Source organism: Podarcis bocagei (assembly GCF_964188305.1).
Source record: "Podarcis bocagei genome assembly, chromosome: 8".
NCBI lineage: Eukaryota > Metazoa > Chordata > Lepidosauria > Squamata > Lacertidae > Podarcis > Podarcis bocagei.
Window position 1 is genome coordinate 46,747,325 of NC_138133.1, and position 25,722 is coordinate 46,773,046.

General features: G+C 43.5%; 1 protein-coding gene across 2 annotated transcripts; it reads right to left on the bottom strand.

Moving 5' to 3' along the window:
- Positions 1-1,311: 1,311 nt before the first annotated feature.
- On the bottom strand, positions 1,312-25,349 carry ANKRD29 (ankyrin repeat domain 29). 2 transcript variants are annotated; one of them, XM_081205500.1, is made up of 10 exons: positions 25,005-25,349; positions 21,544-21,654; positions 20,953-21,051; positions 15,819-15,917; positions 11,334-11,432; positions 10,220-10,318; positions 5,946-6,194; positions 3,584-3,679; positions 2,922-3,020; positions 1,312-1,672 (listed from the first exon to the last, which is right to left on the bottom strand). In XM_081205500.1, exons 1-10 carry the CDS (start codon positions 25,038-25,040, stop codon positions 1,589-1,591), a joined length of 1,071 nt encoding a protein of 356 aa, XP_081061626.1. In that variant the 5' UTR covers positions 25,041-25,349; the 3' UTR covers positions 1,312-1,588. The 2 variants fall into 2 exon arrangements, with proteins under 2 accessions (XP_081061626.1, XP_081061627.1); XM_081205501.1 differs by having other exon boundaries at positions 5,946-6,044; positions 25,005-25,343.
- Positions 25,350-25,722: the final 373 nt, after the last annotated feature.

A 25,722-nucleotide genomic window follows, 5' to 3' on the forward strand; every position in this document is an offset into this window, starting at 1 on the left:
TCCTTGCATGCCCCCCAATCCTGCTCTGGGGTTCCCCAAGCCTCCAGAGCAGATTAGGGGGCGAGGAGGAGAGTTTTGCTTGTTCACAACAACTTAGTTGAATCCCAGCCACAGAGCCTTATTCCATATTATAGTAGCGTACTTCCCTCCCCCTAACAGTCAGTTAATCATACAAATCCTGAACGCCTGCATCAATTTTAAATAATTAGTATGTGAAATAAAATTTATCGTTTTGCCTGCTTTAAGTATCTCATCCCAGAATGAAGGCAAATCTCTTCAAAAATTGATTTAAATTGCATAGAACATGTGTTTGCTAGCCTTTCCTGCATGGTTGGGTTTCCTAGCGTATTATTGTGCTTGCTCAACGTAGTTCCAAAAACCTTCTGGGATCCAACAGTACACAAACCAGTTGAGTAAGGGCTTAACCATGCATTATGCTTTTCTTAGATTTAGGAAAACTTAATACGCATTGTAAACCATACTTGGATAAATAATTTGAAGGGCAATATACAAACAGATGCAAAGCTCCATGAGATATGCATTAGATAGATAGATGACAGACAGACAGCATCTCTATATAGGAAGATAGGTCTTGAATAAATAAATGGAAAGCATCATTAAGTAGGCAATAAGAAATCTGTCTAGAGATCACCACTAGGTACTTACGTGTGTAGTAAGAATATAATTTAGGAAGTGAGCCTTGGTATTAAAGAACGCTAATAGCTATATCATCCCAACATGATGGGGGCTGGCAGCCTGCAGCTCTAGAGCTGCATGTGACTCTGAGCCTAATCACAGCAGCTCTCTTCTGGGTGTTCAATTCAGCAAGAGGAAGCTGTCCCTCTCCTGACAGCCTACTGGGTAGACAGGAAGACAGACCCAAGGGGGTGGCACCCACTTTGGGCTTTGCTCCCTCCCTGCCAACATCTTCCTTACCCCCCCCACAAGCACCCCCACCCGAAAACCCTGCCCGCCTGCACTGTGACAACTACAATCTAACATGTGATGTATGCCTTAGCAGGGGAGTGCTGCTGCAAGTAACTGAACATCCCACATTTTTATCAGAAACCTTTATGACACCAGTGAGCAAATGGCCTAATTGGTACCATGACACCAATGGGCTGTAAAAGGAGGCTTGAAGCACTATGAGAAAGCAAACTGCTGGTGCCCCCGTCTGTGCCATCTGCAGACCCTGAGAAGGGCTCAGACCAAACTGGACTTGCCAGAGCACAACTAAAAAGACCTGTGCAACTTTTGATAAGAAACAGGAGGTTTACTTCAAGGAACAGATAATGCTACAGCAAAGGAATATTTCTCTGGAGCAGAAAAAGACTTTATTCAGGAAAGCCACTTAGCGACCCAGTCTTCCCTGCATCTGAAGCCAGAGACAAAAATCTGGTGAGTGCAGTGGTGTTAGGACCTTAGCAGTGCCACTCCATGGAGAACCCTGACCTTGTTCACAGTGGAAGAGTCAGGGCATGTTGCTTGAGTCTCAGCAAAACATTTCCAGTTCTGCAGGATAACTAGCTTTGCTTGAGGGCGAATGTGGGCAGGGCTCATTGGCTCTCTCTTGAGACGCAAAGCTGTATTAGCTCTTTCGGTGCTTTTCTCTGGTCTGCAGAAGCCGTAGGATGCGCTCGTTTTTCGTTAGATCTGAAGGCAATTCATTTTTCTGGAAACAAGACACAAGTTGGTTGGAAACCAGAGAAAGGACTTTCACCATCTGGTTCTCATGCAGCAAACTTCAAGGAACATCACCCAAAGGAGCATCGGCATTCAACATTCTGCACTGAGCTACATTCAACTGTCGACTCATGTACTTCTCATCAGAAAATATACCAATGCTGTATTACTGAGCCTTTCAGCAGGCTTGTTTAACAGGGACTATAATTCAAAGTTGGCTTGTGAGGAATTACTTAGATTAGGGTGGCTAACATGGTCCTCTGGTTGTTGCTCGACTACATCCCTGACCACTGACCATGGTGGCTGAGGCTAGGGCCAATGCCATTTGAAGGACTCTGCCCTTCCCATCCCCAGGGGAGATCCAAAGGGGTCTTCCGCAAGCTATCCCATCATATTCTAGTGACTTCTCTGGGCTGCTGCAGGGCAGTGATTCTGCTTCAAGGAGCACATCAAGACACTGCAAGGAGTGCAAGTTATTGCCTTTTGTTTTCTGGCTTTTAAGTTGAAAGAAAACGAGTCAAAAAGGTTCTACGATATGGTGAACCTCTGGCCATCCACACCTTGTTGGATTCCAATGCCATCAATCCCAGCCAGCTTGAGCAATGGTCAGAGCTGGTGTTCAGCAACATCTGGAAGACCACATGTTCCCCATCCTTGCTCTATACTGCAGGGATGAATGACTATTAAACATAGATTTCTTTCCAATAAAATCATGATTTGGCACTCATGAGAGCAGGATCAGCTGACACTCAAATTTACATTCAGGCTTCAGTAGCATTTAAACTAGATCTGTAATGAATTGACTTTGGGCCTCCCTTGAGGAGGAAAAATACTATATTGGTCTACACAGATTTGTATTCTAGTATACTGTGGAGGCTCCAGTAAGTTTAAAAGAGGCGGTGGTGCAATTCTGTAATGACAGAAATGTCCAGAAAACCTTATGCCCAAAGAGATTTGTTAGTCTTTAAAGGTGCCAGTTGAAACTTGGATGATTTTGCTGCAACAGGTAACAGAAATACCTTGTGGGATGAAAGTGGTTGACACAAACAATTTTTCCCAAGAGTTGTGCTGCCCTCTAATGGAAATACACCACATGGAGAATTTATTCTCTGTTTTTGTTCCTAATGTAAAACTTCAGGCTAAAATTACTAAGAATTTCTATGAAGAGATTCATTCAAAGACGGAGACTTTCCTAAGAGTTTCAAAGGTCTGACAATCTTAAAACAAAAGTACATTACCTTGTTCCTAAGGAGCGGATCTGCTCCCGCTTCTATGAGTAGTGCTACTGCTTTAGCGCTGCCCCCAAGAACAGCTGCATGGAGAGCTGATGTTCCATTCTAGTATATACAAAAACACAAAATATATCTATATGCAGATGATGTTGCTAACAACAACAACAACAACAACAACAACAACAACAACAACAACAATAATAATAATAATAATAATATGTAACTTTTAAATCTCAGGTCTCTTAACAGTGATGCAGCCTTTTCCAACCATTTCCAACAGATGGGTGGGCATAAGAAGACTTTAACCCACCTGAGTTTGAGACATGGCATATGTCAGGCTTCCTCAAACTCAGCCCTCCATATATTTTTTGGCCTACAACTCCCATGATCCCTAGCTAGCAGGACCAGTGGTCAGGGATGATGGGAATTGTAGTCTCAAAACATCTTGAGGGCCGAGTTTGAGGAAGCCTGCATACGTAATAGGGAAAAGACCCAGGACCCTGTTCTGATTTATATTAACATCTCTATATTAGAAAAATATTTGAAATAACTTAGGATTTTGAGTCAAACTGAGCAATCTTCTGTGAGAGTCGCACTGAAATTAGAGCTCCCACAGCATCCAAGAGAACTATGGTTCTGAGCATCCCAAATATTTTCTCAGTACTTGCCTTCAATAAACCAAGTGTAGGAGAGAATTTAAGCAATTCCTCTATAACATCACTATATCCTTTGTTCGCAGCTTTAAGTAAAGCAGTTGTGCCATCCTACAACAGAAAGGAGGAGAGAGAAGAAACATGAATTGAAGATGACCATTTGTCCTGTTTTAGACTTGTTCTTGTATAGAATTCATAAGGGAAGGGTCCTCCCATTCATTATAACCCATTTAGAGCATGTTATTTCTCCCATAAGCAGGCTTTGAGTGTCCTTACTGTACATGAAGCTCTTACTGCATGTAGCAGCAGTGCTTTTATGACATCCATACCCTAGCTTTGCAGACTTCGATGTTTAAAAACATTGTCATTGAAACATTCCTAAGACTGTGATCCTATAGTCACTTAATCTAGGAATACCGTAGGTCCTATTGAACTGAGCTAGCATTGCTATTCAGTAAACTGAAGCAATTGGCTCAGGTGGTAAGGCTGGTTAACTTGGGCTTGCCTTCCCTGGTATAGCATGACATGCTTGCTGCCATCAGCAGCCCTCTCCCTCCTTGCTCCCTGCCTCTCTCAATAAAGGTTCAGGGGCAAAGCATTCCTTGGAGTAAAGCATTCTAGGAGCGATGGCCGAGACTCCCTGTGCTCCTGCTGCAATTTACTACCTAAAATTGTTAGGAAAAGGTTTAAAATTACTGTACAATTTCCCTCTAAATAGGGCTTCAGCAGCAGCAAACCATAGCAGTGCCATGAGCAGTCTCGCATCCAGCATGCCCAGAATGCTTCACTCTAGGTAGGACCTTGGAGCAGGGAGGTGGAGGGCCTTGCCACTGCTTAAGCAGCAGCAAAATAAATATTAAGTAAGGTTGAAGAGCTACAAACTCTTCTTGAAGCTACAAACTCTTCTCGAAGCTACAAACTCTTCTCGAAGCGACAAACATGAGTCTGACCAAACTGTGGGAGGCAGTGGAAGACAGGAATGCCTGGCGTGCTCTGGTCCATGGGGTCACGAAGAGTCGGACACGACTAAACGACAACAACAAAACAAGGTTGAAGAGGAGAAAGGGAGAATTGCTACTACCCCTTCCTTCTTTTTATAGCACCAGCTCTGCCTGCTATTGGGCAGCCACCCTGTTGACACCAGCATTGTTACAAGGCAGCGTTGAGTCTGGGGCGAATATGGTGTTTCCCCTGGTGCATCTACACAGCCTCAATTTTGCCATTGCTGCTTTACCCTGTACAGGTAAACTGTATCAATGCTGGTGCCAGGAGGGCAGTCTGCAGCTCTCCCCCCACCACAATGGCTGCTGTGACCAAAGGAACGGCACGCACATTGCATTTATAGATGTACAACTAAGTGGTTTTAAGGACATACCTAAAAATGTGAAATTCACAAATGTACACATCACACAGATACATAAACTAGGAAGTCATTTCCCACCCTTTTCCTGTGATTGTCATTTGTTTTAACTGTTTTTAATTCTAAAATTGTAATCCACCCGGGACCTGCTGGTGCATAATAAAAGTAATAATAATGGCGAAGAGTTGGTGGTTTACTAAACAAGAATAATCCTAATCTATTATATTCTACTCATTTGAGTGAACTGTATGTCCAGTGGGCTTTACTTTATTTTGAACAGCAGACCCTTATGAAATCCATCAGTTACCACAGAAGGCTAGTGCTCAAGAAAAAGAACTCTACTGGGCATGCAACATTTGATAAGAGGTTCTTTAGATACAGATTATCCTTGATCTTAAACTGAGCCTCCAAAATGCGTCAGCCCTCAAACTTGCCTTCAATGCCAAGGCCATGCTGTGTAATCTATTGAGAAATAGGAAATAACCAAGTGGATCTGAGCACTACATCTTTGTCGCTACTGAAATTTGTCGCCTACCAAATTTTTCTCAGTAACATGGCAGACAGTGACAGGGACCACTCAGAGAGAGAGTTAACTGTTTAATTTACACTTTTATTACCAAGAGGAAAGGGATTGGCTTTTTTCTTAAGTATGTTTCTGTGTTCTGGTTTTGTAAAACATCTCCAACTTGGAAACAGAAGAAGCTGTTCCTTCTGTTGTAAGATGCCCCTTGCAATGAGAGATAATTGAGAGGGATGCTAGCCAACCTATTCTGCAGTGTTGACTGCCACAGCACACCAATGAGATGTTCTAGAATATGGGTGGGGAACATGCAGCCCTCCATAGGTTGCTAAACACCAGCTCCCATAGTTTCTGATGACTGGCCATGCTGGTTGAAGCAAATGGGAGGTGGACTCCAACAACATACAGGCTCCCAACCCCTGTCCACCATATCACAGAGCACTGTTGACTCCTTTTCTTCTAATATAAAGCCCCCAAAACAAAAGGCAGCTACTCACACTCCTTGTAGCATCTCGTTCTGCTCCTCGGAGCAGCATCACTCGCACTACCTCACTGTGACCCATCTGAGAGGCTATCCACAATGGAGCTGTCCCATCCTTTAAGAAGAAGACGAAATAACATGCAAAACAGGACCCATCAGTTTGATACAGGCAGCACGCTGAACAGCTCTGGCAGCTCACCACAAGATTCTGGCTGGAACTCAAGGACAAAATGAACTTGAATCCTTGATGAAAACCCGTTTTCCCCTGGAGAAGGGACATCGTGTTCAGCTCAGCGTTCAGGGAATGCAAACAGGCAAACAGAATCTATATATTTCAGCATGTCCTTGTGGCTGAATAAAAGTTTGAACAGTGCAAATAAAATGTTCAATAACTTATTAAGATGAAAACAGTACTCTGTATAACAAACAGTATTTTCTCTGTTTTAAACGCCTTAATTAATATCAGATGCTATACCAAAGTTTAAGAAGCAGGAAGTACTGGTTCCTTATAAAGCTTAACGCAGACAAGAGTCTATTTTGTTTGTTATCAGGTCATGAAGTGTAGTTCTGTATTCTTTTGAAGGACTCTTTTTAAACAAAAATAAACAGTTTAAACAGTGCTGAAGTGGAAAAGCAAGGCTGAGGGAGAGGAGCTTCTTGAGTTTTACTTCCTGTGCCCAATTCAGTTTACAAAAGCCTTGCATCTTCTTCTTTTTTTAAAAACCCAAACAGTTTCCCAACCATAGAATATATAATTCTGCTGAGATAAGAAATGAGCTTCTTTGTAGCTTATACAGGATGCAAATTTAAAACTCTGTACAGTGGTACCTCAGGTTAAGTACTTAATTCGTTCCGGAGGTCCGTTCTTAACCTGAAACTGTTCTTAACCTGAAGCACCACTTTAGCTAATGGGGCCTCCTGCTGCTGCCGCGCCGCTACCGCGCGATTTCTGTTCTCATCCTGAAGCAAAGTTCTTAACCCAAGGTACTGTTTCTGGGTTAGCGGAGCCTGTAACCTGAAGCGTATGTAACCAGAAGCGTATGTCACCCGAGGTACCACTGTATTTCAGAAAGGAAATTGCTCTTTGTTTTCTACTAGTGACCATGCTGTGCAGCAGTTAAATTTTGTGGTTAGCTTGCGTATGTTTTCATATGTTGGTTTGTGGATGGTATCAAATAGTAGAATTGGGGAAGATTTGAAATGCTTATTTCTTGGTATGTTCAGTGATGAGGAGTGCAGAGAGAAGAAATGCCATGGTGAACCTATAGCAGCAAAAGCAAACACCATCTGCCCCACCTGCAATAAAACATGTCTCTGCAGCCACAGCAGGCACTGTAACTCTCCAGCGGTTTGACTTTACCCACAAAGGCACACTCTTCCACTGTTTTCTGAGACAGAGTGATGCCGGCAAATATTAATACAAAGAAAAAATGCAAAGGCTTTCATGGACCTTAGTGGGAACCAGACAAGGCACTTAGGATGCAATCCTGTGCACAATTATCCAGGACTAAGTACCACTGAATAGATATATATCGGACTGCAACATTTATTATCTTATCTCATTTCCTGTAAACACTCAGTCTGGAAGTTAACAGCTAGCAAAATTGAGGCAGGTAATTAAGTTCAGTGTCACAAGGTGTCAGTGTTTCCTAGAACTAGTAATCTTAGAAGACTCAACTGCAGTAAACCTGTTAGTTCAGGCCATAACCTTCTGAGTCAACAGTAGATCTGCCAACTGAGGAGGTGACAGGGTTACTTGTGGACTAGATTGCTTTGGGCCCTGTTTATCAAGGTAGCAACTGAAACCCTGTGGACAGGCTGGTGCAAAATGAAAAGAGCATAATGATAGCGGCAGAAATTCCAAAAACACATGAGGAACAAGGCAATAAATAGTGCATACAATTTTGGTTCCCTTGCCTCAAAAAGGATACTGTGGAACTGGAAAAAAGTTCAGATACAGTCAATCAAAATGAGGCTGAATGTTAAAGAGATTCAATAATGACAAAAGAAAGAAATTTCTTCACACAGTGCAAATTTAAACTATGGAATTCATTCCCACAAGAATTCATTCCCACAAGAGGGCTTTCAAGAAGCGTAGACAAATGAATAGAGAACAAGGCTATCGGTGGTTACCAGCCACAAGGGTTACGTTCTAACACCACCTGCAGAGGCCATATGGTTCAGTGGTTGGAACCTGCAGGAGAATAGAGTGCTGTTGCGCTTAGGTCCACCTTGTGAATTTCCCATGGGGAATTGGTTGGCCTGTGAGAACAGGATGCTGGATGAGATAGGCCTTTGGCCTGATCCAGGAGGGTTCTTCTTATGTTATAGGAATAAGGAAACACAGAATGCTAACATGATTTTTACACATCCTATAGTTAATCGTGGCTTTGTGTGCCTGGAAATACCAAATGAGAAGCTACATCACTTGTATTCATGCTTGTTATCAGCAACCTGTGAATGTAAATGCTTAAGGAACCTACTTACCCAGAACCTGCAATTTCCCGCATTTACACCTTCATCTACTCTTGGTAGAAAATAACCTCTGGTAGGAAGTCAAAGAGGCAATTATTAAACGGGCAATTGACTTCGGCTATAACATCGAGTTTGAAAAGTGGTTGAAATTGTGGAATAGAGATATTAAATTTACGGCCTGTACGAGTTTGAGAGAAAATGTTTGGAAAATGCTCTATAGATGGTATCTTACGCCGGCAAAATTGGCTAAAATCTATAGATCAGAAAATAAGACATGCTGGAAATGTGGTGAAGTGGAGGGAGACCTCTACCATATGTGGTGGCAATGCAACAAGGTGAAGGTTTTTTGGGAAGCAATTTATAATGAACTTAAAAAAGTTTTTAAATATACTTTCCCCAAAAGACCTGAGGCCTTTTTGCTGGGAATTATGGGTAAGGAAATAAAAAATGAAGATAAAAAAATATTTCTCTATGCCACCACAGCCGCAAGAATTATGCTGGCACAAAACTGGAAAACAGAAACTATACCTAACGTAAGTGACTGGCAGGTCAAAATGATTAACTATGCTGAGCTAGATAGATTAACAGGCAGAATACGAGACCAAGACGACCAGAAATTTCAAAAAAATTGGAGTAAATTTTGGAAATATATTGGAACGGATTTATAGGAGGAAATGGCGGTATTAGAAAAACTTTATCAGCTAATAATTATAAACTTTAATAAACTAATTACGCAACCCGGGATTTATTTGATACTTACCAAAAGGGTGAAGGGAAGTCAAAGGCTAAGTAGAGCCTAATGTTTATATTATTTTTTTGTATGATTGTACACTTACTTTTTGTATAGCATGAAAATAGGATGAATAATTTATGTTAAAATGTTTATTTTTGTATTTGTTTGTCCTTTTTTCTTTTACAAATTCTGAATAAAAATTTACTTGCAAAAAAAAGAAAATAACCTCTGGTGCAATATAGTTCAGTCAGGTGGTGGCTCTGGACTTAAGCCGGATTTCTGTGGCACTGGGCATTTCCTGTTAGTAGGGAGCCTCTTTGAGCCCAAGGGCTTACAGTCCCTCATGTGGAACGTTCCTTGGTCCCCATGCCAGCAGTGGGCAGGGCCAAAGCCAAAAATGGGTGGGGAAATGTTACATCCCAGAGCCCTGAAAGTGAAGAGGCTTTTTCACATGTACACACCCAGAGGCTTCCATGCTCAAGAAACAGGCATATTATCCACAGTTGACAGACACCTTCCAGCCGGGCAAAGGCACTATGATGGACACAGAAAAGGGTCAGTGAAAAGGTGCAGCCTGAGCAGGGAACATGGCTTAGGGCCAGACAAAGCCCAGGAGAGCCACATATGGTCCACATGCCTGAGGTTTTCCACCCCTTGTAGCTGTTCTGGTCTTGTTGGGGAGAGAGAACAAATTTCTTGCCTAACTTTCTGACTTTTGTGTCCTCTAAGGATTCCATGGCACACATACCTCCTTCAACTGTTCCATGGGACAGATTCTAGGAAATACCTATAATCTAAGTAAGAATGCATAACCAGAAATGCCAAGTATTAGAGGAAGTTAAACTACAACCTCGGCAGTCTGTATAGAAAACCCAACAGCAGCACATGTATCCAAATTTGATCAAATATTAACTTCCATATCAAAGGCACACCAATAACTGGAATGTAGTCAGCACCAAGGCACAGCTGGTTAGTCTTAGCACATGAACAGATGAAGGGGAAAATCTAGGCAATATCAATCTTAAAAATAAATAAGGGAGGGTAACAAACATTGTCTGTGTCTTAACAATGCTGAACATTACCTGCCTTGGCTGGTTGACCTTTGCTCCAGAAGACAGCAATAGCCGAATTAAATCCAGGTAACCACCTTGGGCAGCCAGGAAAAGGGAAGTAGCTCCGTCCTTAATTTTTTAAATAAAATATTTAATTAGCTTTTAAGCTGGCAAAAAAAGATTTCTTAACAGAACCATTGAACTCTTCCTTTCCTCCATTAGCCCACAAGCATAGCAAGACTGCTTATATACTGAATTATCTTTTTCATAACTACCGATACATTTCTGCAGCATTGATGTATGCAGAAAGCAAGCTTGCTCTTTAATTAGTCTGCTTCTAGTCTTTCATGTAATCAATTTAAAGATTAAACAATAAACCCTGGTGCTTTCTGAGTAATGGTTCCAGCAAATGTGCATTTGAAGTCTGCCTCTTGTGGAAGTCCTTTGCGAGTGCTGCTGAGCAACAGAAGCTGATCAGATTTTTGGTTTTAAGAACAACTTCCTTTCAATCATTGCTTTAAAGTGCATTACATATTTCATATCCTATCCAAAAGTGCTATTTGAAGCAGCACACATGCTTCTCCTATGACCAGGTGGGCAGCAGCAACAGCAGGTGAGAAAGGAGAATCTCTACCACCCTCTCCCCTGCTGCCACCCACCGACTCGAGGGAGGAGTACGTTAGATGCTTCAAACAGTGCTTAAAGGCAGTCCCCACATTCCAGTTCCAGCATGGAGGGCTGCCTTTAAGTGCTTCTCAAAAGAGCTGTTTGAAGTAGCTGCCCCTCTCCTGGGCTTGGGTGCACAAGAGAACTCTCTGCAGGGAAACTTCATAAAAGGCAGCTTCCATTATTCCCAATCTCCATGTGCAATATTAAACATGTACAGCTTATAATTTTGCCTTCTCATTCTGTGTAATGTGTAGAATGGCTCAAAGTGTAAGGAGGAGCTGGCATACTGGGCAAGCTTTGAATTTTCCACCAACTCCTTTCCAGCACGTAAAGTAGCACAGAAACACCAGTTCCAGAGCACTCTGCTTTCTCATTAACAGAAAAAATGAATCCCGGAAAGGTTTCCTTAAACCTTGAACATTCCAGGGGAAAGGGAGGGTCAGAATGGCTGAAGGCCAACTCCAAGTAAACTCACATAAAGCTGATCGTGAACATTGGCACCGTGTTTCAGCAATGTTTCCACCACTCTCATGTGCCCGTACTGACACGCAGCCAACAGAGCAGTGCCTCCATCCTGCAAAGGGGTGGGGGAGTAAAAAGAAAGCACAGAATAGGCACAAGTGAAGGGGAAAAGACAAAGGCTGTAGAATACCACCTACGTCTTGCATTTCAATACGATACAATAATAGCAATGAAGAAATCAAATAGAAGTTCTGCAGATAATGCCAGGGGAAGCTGCTGGCAGTGGCAGAATTTAAGCCAGAGCTTTCCAAACTTTTCATGTTGGTGACACACTTTTTAGACATGCGTAATTTCACAACACTGTAATTCATTTTCGCATCATTTCGCGACACAGTAATTCAGTTTTACTATCAAGCCAGAGGTTAAACTAACCCCTTTCCATCCTCTGCAGGAGCGTGGGGAGCGTTCTCATGACACACCTACATACTGCAGCCGACACACTAACGTGTCACGACATTTAAGCCCTGGCCTTGGAACAAGAACTTTGGGAGGAATAAGTGTATCCTGTTGAAGGCTTAAGTAAATATTCAAAGAATCATAGAACTGTAGAGTTGGAAGTGACCCTGTTTAGTTCACAGTGAATGTAAACTGTCCCTATATGTGGCTATCAACCCCACCACTGAACAACACATAATTCCCATATACCTAAAACGTGAAATTCTGAACATGGCTTTTTCTGATAACTTGTCCACACTATATTACTTAAAACAGCTGTCACTTATAGTTTCCAGCAACATTCCCCATCCAAGGATTTGATAACCAGGGTCTCTTAAAACAGGAAAGCACTTTTCTTCTTTCTTCCAGCATGAACTTGGCTTTCTTCTTCTTGGACTTTAATGGTCTTGCTGCAAAGCCACAGGCCCTAATATACTGGCTATGACATTATGACTTCTCAATTACAGTCATTCTTGAAGTTTAGTATCTACACCCTCCCTTCAGATGTCAAAGAAATAAACAACTATCAGACTTTTAGAAGACATCTGAAGGCAGCCCTATTTAGAGAAGTTTTTAAGGACTGATGTTTTTATTATGGTTTTAGTTATGTTGTAAGCCACCCAGAGTTGCTGAGGAAACCCAGCCAGAAGGGCAGGGTATAAATAACAAACATACCCCTAAACATTTTGTGAATCTAAATTCGGCCTCATTGAGGGACAGTATTTCAATGTATGAGTAGTAAAATGAGAGTACCCATAAACATTTTTTTTAGAAAAAAAGGACTGATTACAACAGACTTCCTTAAAATCACTAGCACTGGATCCCAACATTTTTTTTGTTCCAAAAGTCAGCCCCCACCCCTGCCAACATGTTAGCTCAATTGGTTAAAGTGTGGTGCTGATAACGCCAAGATCACAGATTTGATCCCTGTACTGGTCTATTCCTGCATTGCAGTCAGTTAGACTAGATGATCCTCAGGGTCCCTTCCAACTCTACAATTCTATGGGGTGTCATGTAAAACAAAACTGTGTCAGTTTCTTGAAGTAAGGCGTGCCCTTTCACACATCATGCAGTTGGGAACTGAGAGGCACAATTAAAAGAGAAAGCAGGTCAGATGAAGTGAGGCATCCTGCCCCCTGGTTGTGTATTTCCAGGAAGTCTCCTTCCTTTTTTACTTTTTCTCTTAGCAGGGCTTTTGAAGCCTGGCTGAGGGAAAAGTGACATTACTGGCGGGGGCAGACGTAAAAGAGGTAAGCAGTGGGGGGCGGGTGTTATTTATTTAACACATTTCTATCCAGCTCTCCTGCTGCAAAGCCTCAAAGCATGGTTTGCAGATGAATTTTACAAAGAGGATATTCCATGCAAACATGACACAAAAGGAAAAAAGCATGGGGGGAGGTAAAAACATTCTTAAAGTTGACTGAGATGGAAATGGTTCAGCTGGTCTGTCAGCAATGGAAAGAGCTGTTTTGACCCAATTCTACCAAGTTCCCACAGGTGAAGGCTGGTAGTTGTAGCACCATGGAGAGCTGCCAGTGAGCAACTTGCTCCCACAGAGGTTCTGAGGTCTGTAACAAATCCACTTTAAAAAAGAAACAGACCATTTTCTGGACAGGAAGGTGGTAGAGACAAGCACTGAAAAGTGTGAAATGAACAAACGATTAACTGGAAAACGTATAAAACACCCTGCAGGCAAATCAGGATGAATGCTCATTCCTACACTTAAGACATTTCTCTATTCCTCCTCATCTAAAAAGTAACAACAAGCACTGCTTCCTAGGGAAGGTGTTTCACACTCCTCATCATTTTTTTGTACTGGATGCAGTTGTTTATGTTAACTCTGGAACAATTTTGGCTACATCTGTAGGGAATTAGAAGCTGAGGCTGCACCACTGTCTCTGGCAAATATGCTGGAAATTCCGAGAAATGAAAACCATCCTGGCACAACTGCACATCAGCAAATCAAAGCAGAGACTTTTGCATAATGCTGGCGTTACACATGCGAGGTCTTTTCAAACCAGAAAAGCCAAGGCAGAAATCATATTGCTGATGCTGTGCATTTCACGACAATAATGACAATGGGTTTCAGCTATTGCAAAATGCTTTCTTTTTTAAACAAACCAACATGCAGTGCAATGTGCTACAAAGAGCTGTGCATGCTCTCTAATTTTTCTGGTTCCCTGCTGCAGTTCTCCCCTCCCCTGCCCCCACATGCACATCCCAATAACACTACTTCGGAATATTGCCACTGCCGTGTTACTGTGCAATCTGGAAGGAAAGCAAAAGCCAATCTCTCCTGACTACCTACCCAGCCACATGAATGCATAAGGCTACATCCTTATGTACACCACTTAAGACCTTGGATAATTAAGCGGTATATAAATAGCAAAAATACCGTGCATGCCTTAATGTGAGAGAGTGCTCCCTTTCACTCTCTCCCTCTCTCTCACTGGCACTGGCTGACTTATTATAGATTTTCATATTACATTAAGTTCTGAAAAGAAATACGCACAATTCTCATCTCTCTTGCTTTTGATCTTCCAGGGCAAACGTTTGCAAAGGGGAACTTGTGCATGTCCTCTGTGCAGAGTTCGATAAGTTTCCTGCTTTTACATTAGATCTGGACTCTAAACCATGGATAACCTTAACTAGTTTGCTGAAACAAGCCAGCTTCATAATTATGATCATCCACAATTTGAGAGGTTTGGATGACACAACAAGCTGTGGTTAATAAGGGGGGGGGGTGAAGAAAAAGCTTCCAAACTCCTCCTTGCACCATAGCAGAGCCAAAGGCTTAGCTAGGCTCATTCTCATTATGCTAAATTATTGTGAGATGTTCAAGCTGGGCCAGTGCCTCAGCTTTGGTTCCCTACATGTATGAAATAAATAAAAAACAAGGTTTTGGTGAGGGTGAGGGAAAGAACTCCAGAAGTAAATAAATGCAACAAAACAAGTTCAACACAGTTTTGTGCACTAGGGTGGAATACTGTCATTCAGTAGTATGCAGCTACGTTTTACTCCAAGGAGAACCACTGAAATTGACAGACATGACTAAGTTAGGTCCATTAATTTTAATGAGTCTACTCTAAGTAAAACTTAATTGGATACCACCCTTGTTTCCGAGACTAACGCAGCCACAGACTCTTAAGTCCCATAAAACTAAGGACAGGAACTGGTGCTTCAGTTCTGTGGATCTGTCCTTCCTTAGCACTCTAAGATCTCTTCCAAATCTGTGCACTTCCGTGCTTTGTTTGCTTCCGTTCAGTTAAATTCAGTGAGAAATTGTTTTAACAGGTGGCCAACAGCAAGAGTTGATGGGAAAATTGCCCTACATTCAATTATTCCCTAATATGAAGAATATAGAGCAAGAGTAGAAAAGGTGAAGGTGAGACGAGTGCATTTTGCATGAGCCATAGGTGATTTCATGCTAGCACAAAGAAACAGATTTTGCCTAAAGCAGTTGTGCAGGTGGCATTGACTACAGAAAGGAGTCAGTTCTTTCACAATTCAGGCCACGGTCATCTGACAGCCTAAAGCACATGAGTTATTTAGTCTTATCTTGGCAGGTATACAGTAGCTACTCCTGTCATGTTAAACATGAAATGACAGCATCTTTTCAAGAAAATCCAGCTGCCTGAGTGCCTGCAGCTGTAAATTCCATACAACTTGACTTCCAAGCAGAGTGGCCTCTTTCTGTCTTTCTTTTTTTCCATTTTAGATATTGCTTCTTGACTTCACACCACTGGGTAGCATAAAAGAGACAACCAATCTGGTCAGCTTTGGTTCTGCCCTTTTGCAACGGAAAGAGTAAAAATTATTAGGAAATGGAGCAGCACTTATACAATGAAAATGGAGCAGTAAAAGCCTGAGCCGAACATATGTCCTGCCAGAGAACTGTGTGGCAAGAAGCAAAATTATATCATGGGCCTCTCGCTTGCTCTCCATGCCAAATCCCTGCCTGCCAAAATTCATCATCGTGTTAAAGCCAAGCACAATCTCTTACTTTGGTTTTAAATTCTGTGGAGGCTCCATACTCAAAGAGAAACTTCACGATATCGTTGTGACCTTGTTGTGCAGCAAAGAACAGGGCAGTGGCACCAGACTGAAAAAGAGAAACATAAAGCCCATGGATTAGGTATGTAAGTACATTTCATTTAATCTACATAACAATGTCTTTTAAAACCTTATTTTAAAGTTGGTAATGCTTGAAATGTGCAAATCCAAATTCTCATATCTAGCAGCTGCTGCTCTTCAGTTAAAACATTCCCACATGGTTCTATTCTGGAAGATTCCAGGACAGCCTTCACTAACCGTTGTGCCCAGGGGCGCCGACTTATAAAAAATATTGGGGGGGCCCATACCGGGGTCCTGCCGCTGGTTCGCTCGGGTAGCCGGGAGAACGCAGTTCGAGGTGGCGGTGTTGGGGAGAGACCCTCGCTCAGGGCGCCACGAGACTTGGCGGCCGGCGGCCTATCTGGGGGGTTTTGGAGCGTATTTCGGAGGAGCGATTGGGGAGGAGGGGGCTTGTTGCCGGATTCTTCAGCTGGGCCGGAGATCCGCTGCTGGGGGTCCCTGGGCCGAGTTGTGAGCACGGCCTGCTGAAGGGAGATCCAGCCGATTGCGCGACGGGGACGGCCGGGGCTCTCCGGCTAGGGCGCGCGGCTGGCTGGCTGGTGAGGGAGCAGGTGGAGAGGAGGCGGGGGTCCTCACTCTCTTAGGAAACGAACCCGCGCGCCCGATTGCCACAAAGTCCGAAGGGTGCGTGTGTGGAATTAAAAAGCAAAAATGAGATACGGGCAGGGCAGGCAAAGAGTTTTCCGCAAGAGGATGGAGGGCAGGTTGAAGAGAAAATCACTCAAGATGAGACAGTCAAATCAGCCATGATAAAATGGGCTCAGGATATTGGGTATAACATCATGTTTGAGGACTGGGAAAGGTTATGGACCACCGGAATGAAATTCACGGCATGTAATGCCTTGAAGGAAAATATTATGAAAATGATTTATAGGTGGTACATGACCCCAGTCAAGCTTGCAAAAATATATCACCTGTCTGATAATAAATGTTGGAAATGTAAGGAGGCTGAAGGGACATTCTTTCACCTCTGGTGGACTTGTCCAAAAGTGAAGGCCTTCTGGGAAATGATCTATAAAGAGTTAAAAAAGGTATTTAAGTATACCTTTCCCAAGAAACCAGAGGCCTTCCTCTTGGGCATTGTTGGCCAGAAAGTGTTAAAGAAGGATAGAACTTTCTTTATGTATGCAACTACAGCAGCAAGAATTCTCATCGCAAAATATTGGAAGACACAAGATTTGCCCACACTGGAAGAGTGGCAGACGCAAATGATGGACTACATGGAACTGGCTGAAATGACTGGCAGAATCTGAGATTTGGGAGAAGAAACAACGGAAGAGGACTGGAAAAAATTTAAGGACTATTTGCAAAAACAATATAAGTTGTATGAATGTTAAAAATTTACACGATTCGGAAACTATAGCTTCAGCAATTAGATTTGGGAAACAGGAAATTATATGTTAAGTAAGAAAAGGTCAAAATCTAAGGTAATACTATGTTTAATTTAAGATATAAGTAACTGATGAAAAGTATGTTAAATTTAGAGGTATAGTATTTGAAAAGTACAAAATAAGGTACGAAACAAGGTAATAATTTGCTGATATCTTTATTATAAAGAATGCAGGGTAAGGGAGATGCGAGGAAGTCCAGTTAGTTATATAAAAAATGTGTTGAATGGTTGGTTTTCTTTTCTTCTTTTTCTTTTTTTCTTTTTCTTGTTCTTTTACTTTTTTCTTCAGTGTATGTTTCTAACTTCGTATTTGAAAACTTAATAAAATATTTATATAAAAAAAGAGAGAGAAAATCCTTTCGCTTTTCTGGTGCGCAGGGAAGTCTCAGAGCCGGAGGTTGGGGAAGGGACCCCCTTTGCTCTGCCCTCTTCTCCCGTCTTAGATTCGCATGGGGGTCCCCGCCCGAGCTTGCCTGGCCACCGGGCCACACAAGGGCCGTGCTCTACGCGGCGCACCTTGCTAGCCGCGCAGCTATCCTCCGCGGCTGCGGAGCGGCCCTGCGCCGGTGCCCAGCCCCTCTGGGCGCCCGCTGCGCTGCCAATGACAAGCGGGCGACGTCGCGGGCGGGGAAGGCGTCGCTTTCTTTCCCGATCCTTCATCCTCCCAGTCTTCCAGCCCTTTTTTGGGTTGGAAGCTCGTCTCGTTCGCCCTTCTCCTTTCTTCACCCTGCGCGCAATTTTCCTCCCTCGTCTCCCTCCCCATTTCTCCTTCCTTCCTGACTGACTGGCGGGCTCTGGCTCTGGCTCTGGCTTTGTCTCGGGCTCGGGCAGCCACAGCGTCGGCGGTGTTGGCGATCGGCGGCGCGGGGGGATGGCCCTCCCGGGGGAGCCGGCGCTGCTCAATGGGGTTGCCAAGGAGACAGGCCGGCCGCCCCCCTCCCCCGGCCCCCCCCGCCGCGCCGGTGCCCTATAAAAGCCGCGGACGCGCCAAGCGTCGACAGGCAGAGCCAGCGCGGCGGCGGCGCTCTGCTGGAGGGGCGCTCGAGATTATTGGGGGGGCTGAGCCCCCCCAAACGAATTTTTGAGGGGGCTCGGGCCCCCTCAAGCCCCATGGAGTCGGCGCCTATGGTTGTGCCCTCCAGTTGTATTGGACTACAACTCCCATCACTCCCAGCCAACACTTTAAAAAAAAAAACTTTCAAAATGAGTAACAAAGCCAAAATTCAATTACTACTTTTCATAGCTTAGGGATAGAACAACTGAGAAAACAACTTGTTAAATTTCTGTAACACAGCTGTGAGGGGAAAGGAAGGCAGCGGCCTAGTATACACATAATGTTAAACCATGGTTTAGTTAGTGCTATGTGCACATGACTTGGGTTGCACACTTCCCCCTCCCTTTTTCTCCTCCTGCATCTCAGTGGGGAGAGCTTCTGAAGCCAGTTTCATAACCCATGATTTGATGTTGTATTATAACCATTCTAGAATTTGTTTTAAACCACAATCCCAAGTTATCTAGAAGAGTTTGGATTTGATATCCCGCTTTATCACTACCCTGAGGAGTCTCAAAGCGGCTAACAATCTCCTTTCCCTTCCTCCCCCACAACAAACACTCTGTGAGGTGAGTGAGGCTGAGAGACTTCAGAGGAGTGTGACTAGCCCAAGGTCACCCAGCAGCTGCATGTGGAGGAGCGGGGAAGCGAACCTGGTTCACCAGATTACGAGTCCACCGCTCATAACCCCTACACCACACTGGCTCTAGGAACAAATACATTAAACCATTTACCAAGTGGTTAGCTACAAAAGCATGCATGCAACCATATGGCAAACCGGTCATCTGTACATCAAACGGGATACATTAAAATAAGTTTAGCAAGATCTGTTGCTATGCCTTCCCCTTGTTGAACACTTCAAACAAGAGTTAGGTCAAGTGGACATGCTAGCTTTATTCTCCTAGGTCTCTTTATCAGATGCTTAAGTACACTGAGATAATGGAGCTGCTCACATACATTAAGGGCTTTGTTGGATGAAAGCCTCATACCAGACTAACAACTTCTAAAGCAATTCTAACCATCTTTAAATTCATCTAGGAAAACTCCTATTATCCACCAGTAGATCTGGTAATGTTGCAATTTGCAGATGTCATCAAAGGGACCACTATCCTAATTTTAGGTAACCAAGACAGGTATACACACATATTTTGTAAACAGATGAGAATTGTGTCATCCTTTAGACATATACCTGTTTTCTGTTATCAGGAAAAAATGACTCCAGGCTCCTGGTGCATTATCAAGATGCTAAGTTTTTGAATACTTCTAATGCAGGCCTAGACAGACCACTTATTTGCTATTGGAGGGAATTCTGATATCACCAAATCAAGCTTGCCACTCCTTCTTCTCATAAGGTATCTGTGAATTTAATATCTGCATGACAGATAAAAACTTAATGTGTGAAGCCTTTCCCAGTGCTGAGATGCCTTGATAAGGAAATCTCCACCTGTTGCATTTCTGCCTGTCATACAGATATGCAAAACAGAGGAGCCCTACCATGGAAAAGGTGGCAACTTTCACTGGTGATTAACTTTCTCTCTGAGTTTAAAAAGCAACAGTGAGAGCTGCAATTAAAAGCTGTGCATACAAACAGGATATGTTAAAATGAGGATGTGGTTGTCACTATATCCTGTAGTCCTTTTGAGACAGGCACTTAAAAGGCTGTTAGGAAATAAGTTGATTAAAATGCTATAATGATGGAGGGGGATTAGAAGCACCATCCTGGGAGAATAGCAACCTCCAATTGTCAGGCCAAGTCTGAGTTGAACTACACTGCTTGCTGTTTAATGGCAAATGATGTCTCCTGCTTGTACAGAAGCCAGATAAGAGGCTGACAATCCTACAGCAAGAGATTGATATCCTGGTTGCAAGTAACCAAGGAAATTCAAAATATCAACTCCACTATTCTGACTCATTTCTGTGTTCTGTCATCAGTCAAAGATACTGGCCGTGTTTACACAATTTAATCCTGGCTTAATTGGCTAGGTTATGTATGACCTTCATGCACCTCCAGCTACCCCTTCTGCTCTTGCTAGCTCCCCACAAGCGAAGAAATAAACCAGGAAGCTGCAATTAATCCGAGTTTCCTGTTAAGTGCAAACTGGGGTCTTAAGGTGGATTCTAAACAAGCCAGGATTCAAAAGCCAACTTTAAATTAAATGAAAGTTGGCTTCCTAATCCTCTTCTTTAGAAGCCATCAATGTTGTTCCTGGCTTATATGAAATGGAAATCTATCGTTAATTTGAGCTTCCTGGCTTGTTTTTTGTGGGGGGTTTTGTGTTGTTGTTTTTTTGCATAGGGACTGTATACAAGTACACAACGCTCATGCATATCCTGGCTTATTACATCAGGAACTAATCGTAATAACTAGGGCATTGTGGCATCCTACCGCTCATCTTTGGGGGCCCTTAGCTGTATCTACTAACCAGGACCCAAACTTGCTGACCGCATATATGTCACTCATTGCGGACAGCCACAAGTTCTCACAATAAAATAGGTCTTGAATCTTGCATTTTGGCCCAGTCTTTCTTGCAATCCCTTTTAAAATTAAGAATTCTACTGTACCTCTCTCTGAAGGTTGATATCAGCTCCTTGCAGCACCAATTCTCGCACGCATTCTTTGTGACCATAGTACGATGCTACCATAAGCGTTGTTGAACCAAGCTGGGCATAAAGAAATACAAACTCATTATCTTAAAAATAGGATAGAAAGCCATGCAAACCTGAAGGCTGTATATAATTTCTCTGCACCTGCTCAATAGAGAAGGGAAGGCCTTTTGGCACACGCAAAATGCTTTGTGCTCCCTGCTGAGTAACTATTGAAAGTTCCCATACTTTGAGCACAAGAGGATGCTAGGGCTTCTGTGCAAAATGAATCCCAGCACTCCAGATCAGTGAGTCTCAATTTTCTGCTGCAATATGTTGGAGGGTTTGCAAACTGTTGGAAGGTGTGCAAACTGCTTTTTAAGAAAAATAAAAGCACAAGGGGAGTCCCAGTCATGTAACTGCTATGTAACGTGTTGTTTGACTCCTGTTTTGAGCACACTCAATATGAAGAAAATAATGCATTCATGTCAAGTTTCCCCACTCTCCCGCTAGACCAGATTATGCAAACAGATGCAAATCATCTGTTCCTGTCATGCACAAAGTCCTTACACTGTCTTTGCAGTCCACATCCACACGCCCACTGTTCAACAGCAGCTGAAGAAGTGCCAAGTTTCCTTTCCTCGCAGCCCAAAACGCAGCATTTGCAAGTGGTGTCTCCTTCTGTTAACAAAACCAAAATGCAACAAAAATCAGATTATTCTGTACAAACGCGGGGATATCTGTGAAGTCTTGCTAGTAGGGATCTTTTTTCTTCTCTCCTGGCATGGGCCCTTTGCGTTTAACAGTGCATGTTCTCTGCTTTGTTTTCTTAAGTGGTTAACAGAAACACAGCTGTTCCGCAAAGGAAAGCTGCTCTCCACCCATTTGACTCTCGAAGAACACCTTCTTACCCTGTGGGTATTGGGCCTACACACTAATGCAAGCATAGAGTTATTATTTTATGCTCTAGAACATAGCTTTCCAAACTGTGTGTCATGACACGTTAGTGTATCGGCTGCAGTGTGTAGGTGTGTCGCGTGAACGCTCCCCAGGCTCCTCCTGGGGCTAGAAAGGGGTTAGTATAACCTCTAGTTTGATAGTAAAACTGAATCACTGTCACGAAATGATGCAAAACTGAATTGCTGTGTCACGAAATTATGCATGTCTAAAAAGCGTGTCACCAACATGAAAAGTTTGGAAAGCTCTGCTCTAGAAAGACCACACATAGCACACCAACCTGGCTCACCTGTAACACCCTTGGTCACAAAAGGGTGGATAAGATATGCATCAGAACAGAAAGGGATCAGACCATTGCGAAACAAGCACACAAGAATAGCTTTTAGGGCAAGAATAGCTTTTAGGGCAAAACCCTATATTTAATATACAGCAGCTAAAGGTAAAGGTACCCTTGACCGTTAGGTGCAGTCGCAAATGACTCTGGGGTTGCGACGCTCATCTCGCTTTATTGGCCAATTACAATACATGGCAGATGTCACCTTAGAAGGGGAAACCCTCTCTCTCTTCTACACAGGAGGGAATGCTTCTTCTAAAATGGAGCTGGATGTGACACATGTGCATCTTTTCCAAAAACAGAGACCGGGGGTTGGTGGGTTCTATTGTTTTACTCCTATACAAATTTATGTCAATTTTAATTAACCAACTAACCAAAAATAATAAAATTATCTGGGTAAAAGCTTAACAAAGGGCATAAGGAAAAGATAGATCCTCTCCAGATGACATAATTGTTGTTTTTAGGGGAATGTTGAGATGTTGCCCATTTCCTGAGGAAAATCCAACAACTCTGTCTCTGGAAAAGCTTATTTTCTCTGAATTCAAACTACTATGTCATTCCCTACAAAAAGCTTCGTATCTTTCTGTCATTGTGCTTGTTTTTTCTTCTTCTTTGGAAGCTTGTGCACTTTAGCTTTCCAGCACTCTAATAATAAGCGCTCATAAAAAAACACAATCATACAAATGAACAAAATGTTCTGCAATAAGATGCAGGTTGAAGAGAAATATTAAATATTTGCAAACAGCATCAAACTTGAAAGTATCTGTTTAAAGAAACAAGAATACAGTGGTACCTCAGGTTAAGTACTTAATTCGTTCTGGAGGTCCGTTCTTAACCTGAAACTGTTCTTAACCTGAAGCACAACTTTAGCTAATGGAGCCTCCCACTGCCGAAGCACAATTTCTGTTCTCATCCTGAAGCAAAGTTCTTAACCCGAGGTAATATTTTTGGGTTAGTGGAGTCTGTAACCTGAAGTGTATGTAACCTGAAGCGTATGTAACCTGAGGTACCACTGTACATGAACTGCATAATATAGAGACCAATGAGCACACTTTCAGGTGAACATTTCTGTTTATCAATTGTCACCTGTTTTCTGATGAGTTATAATCCTCCTCTCTTTTATGTACTTGGGTGAATTATGTGGATTTAGGCTTCTTACTGCAATCCTTGAAGTCCGGCCTATCTTAATTTATTACCACCCTAGTACGATAACATGCTCTCTCTGACTAAACAGCATAACCAAGGAGGAACAACTGACAAGCATCACCTTCATTTTTCAGAACTATTACTCAGAATTTCCAGCTAAAAGGATCAAGTAACAAGGAACGGGACAGATCCCTGCCTGAGACACGGGAGAGCCACTGCCAGCCAGTGGAGAAACTATTGATGGAAATGTACCAGGGATCTCACTCAGATAGGGAATCCTATGGCCAGTGCACATGTCTACAGAATGGAGCAAGGCTATGCAGTGCAACAATTTCAACTTGTTTTTTCAATATGTGATGGGGGCAGGAAGTTTGACAGCACTCCTCTTGCGTAGCACAGCCTCAAATTTCATACAATATAATACAGTGGTACCTCGGGTTACATACGCTTCAGGTTACAGACTCCGCTAACCCAGAAACAGTACCTCGGGCTAAGAACTTTGCTCCAGGATGAGAACAGAAATCATGCTCTGGTGGCGCAGTGGCAGCAGGAGGCCCCATTAGCTAAAGTGGTGCTTCAGGTTAAGACAGTTTCAGGTTAAGAACAGACCTCCGGAACAAATTAAGTAATTAACCCAAGGTACCACTGTAGTGAGCAAAAGTGGGCGTGGGCAGACATAAAGATACAAGAGAGAGGGCCTTTTTGGTTGTGGCATGTAAAATATGCAATGCTCTTTGCAGGGAGGCTAGCTTGGCTCCTTGTTCCTTGCATTCTGGCCAATGGCAGAAGCCAACTTGTTTCAGCAGGTGCTTGGCTGCACACAAACTGAAATTATTATAATCCACAGTTCATTACTGTACTTTAATTGCTATGTTAAAACTATTATTTTTTCAGTCTGTGTTGGTTTTGCTGTGAGCTGCCTTGAGACTTCCTGAATTACTTCTGAGGTAAAAAGTATCAGGAATATTAATAATAAATACACAAATAATTCAGCGCAAACTCTTTTCTCTATACAGCATCCTCGGACATGTTATGTCTGCGTTGTGCAGAAAACATCTCCTCCTCCAACACTGCTCCACACAGGGCATGTTTCTGATGCTAGGTCTCATCCGCCACACAGCACGTGCAATAGTTAGCAGGAGAAAAGAGGAGTGCTTTTGTGCATGGACAGAGAGCTTTCCCCTCACCACTCAACATGGCCAGCCTTCGCACATCTGGGATTAGTGGGTGAAAGGCTTCATCCTGAAGTGGACGGCACCGCTCAGTTTAAAACACACACAGAGAGAGACTCAGTCTCAAACAGAGCCTGAAAATAAATGCCTCGCCCACACTCCACATGCTTAACCTTTCAACACTCCCCCACCCCGATCGCCGTTTAATAAAGAGCAAACATTGCTTTAGCCAGCCACCTGGTTCCCGCCAGCTGCATTGGCGCTTAGGAGAAAAGAGAGGAGCCCAGCTTGCCCCGCAAAGCCAGAGGCAGCCGCTGAGCCAGGCCTGCCATGGCATCTGCAGTGATAACGGGTCACAGCCGCAGGAGAACTTGGAAGGTGATGAAGAAGCCAAACAGCAGCGCGGCTGGGGAAAAGCTTACCTTGAAGGACATGGTGAGATCCCCAAAGCGGTTCATGCCTGCCAAACCCAGCGAAGCCGCATCGCTTCCCCAGCAGCACTTCCTTCCCAGGCCTTCCCCGGCGTCGGCACGACAGCGATCATTGGCTCGCCTTGCGGAGCCGCTGGAGCAGAGCTGGCTGCAGGGCTGCAGGCGGCGGCAGCAGTAGCAGCAGCACCGCGCCCGAGCCGGCGTCTGAGTAAGAGCCGCGGCAGTCTGCCAGCCAGCCAGGCGGCCAGGCAGCAGCAGCACGAGGCCTGCTCTCCTTCGCAGCTTGCACGCTTTGCCCTCTCATCATTGCCCCCTCGGAGAATTCCCTCGCCCGCTTAGGTTACACCGCAAGCGGCTGACCTAGCAACTATGGTGAATTGATATGCAGCCGGGCGTTGAGAAGCGCGCGCTCGTGCTGGGCGTCGCACGTTGCAGCAGCACTTTGCAAGCGAGAGATTTGGCTCTGCGCCTAAATGAGGGTAGACAGAAGGCAAAAAAAAAAAGTGCAAGGAGGCCTACTGGCCTTGGTGTGTGCACGCGCAAATTTCACTTGTGTGAGCTGATCAATACCTTTATTAGGATTTCTTGAAAAGGCTGAAAAAAGGTTACTTCTTCGCGAGCTTTGAGTCCTGAAGCACGGGAAAAAATTCTGCCTGAGAGTGTGGCCACACACACCCCCTCTCCAGGAAGACAAGCTGTATTAAGGATT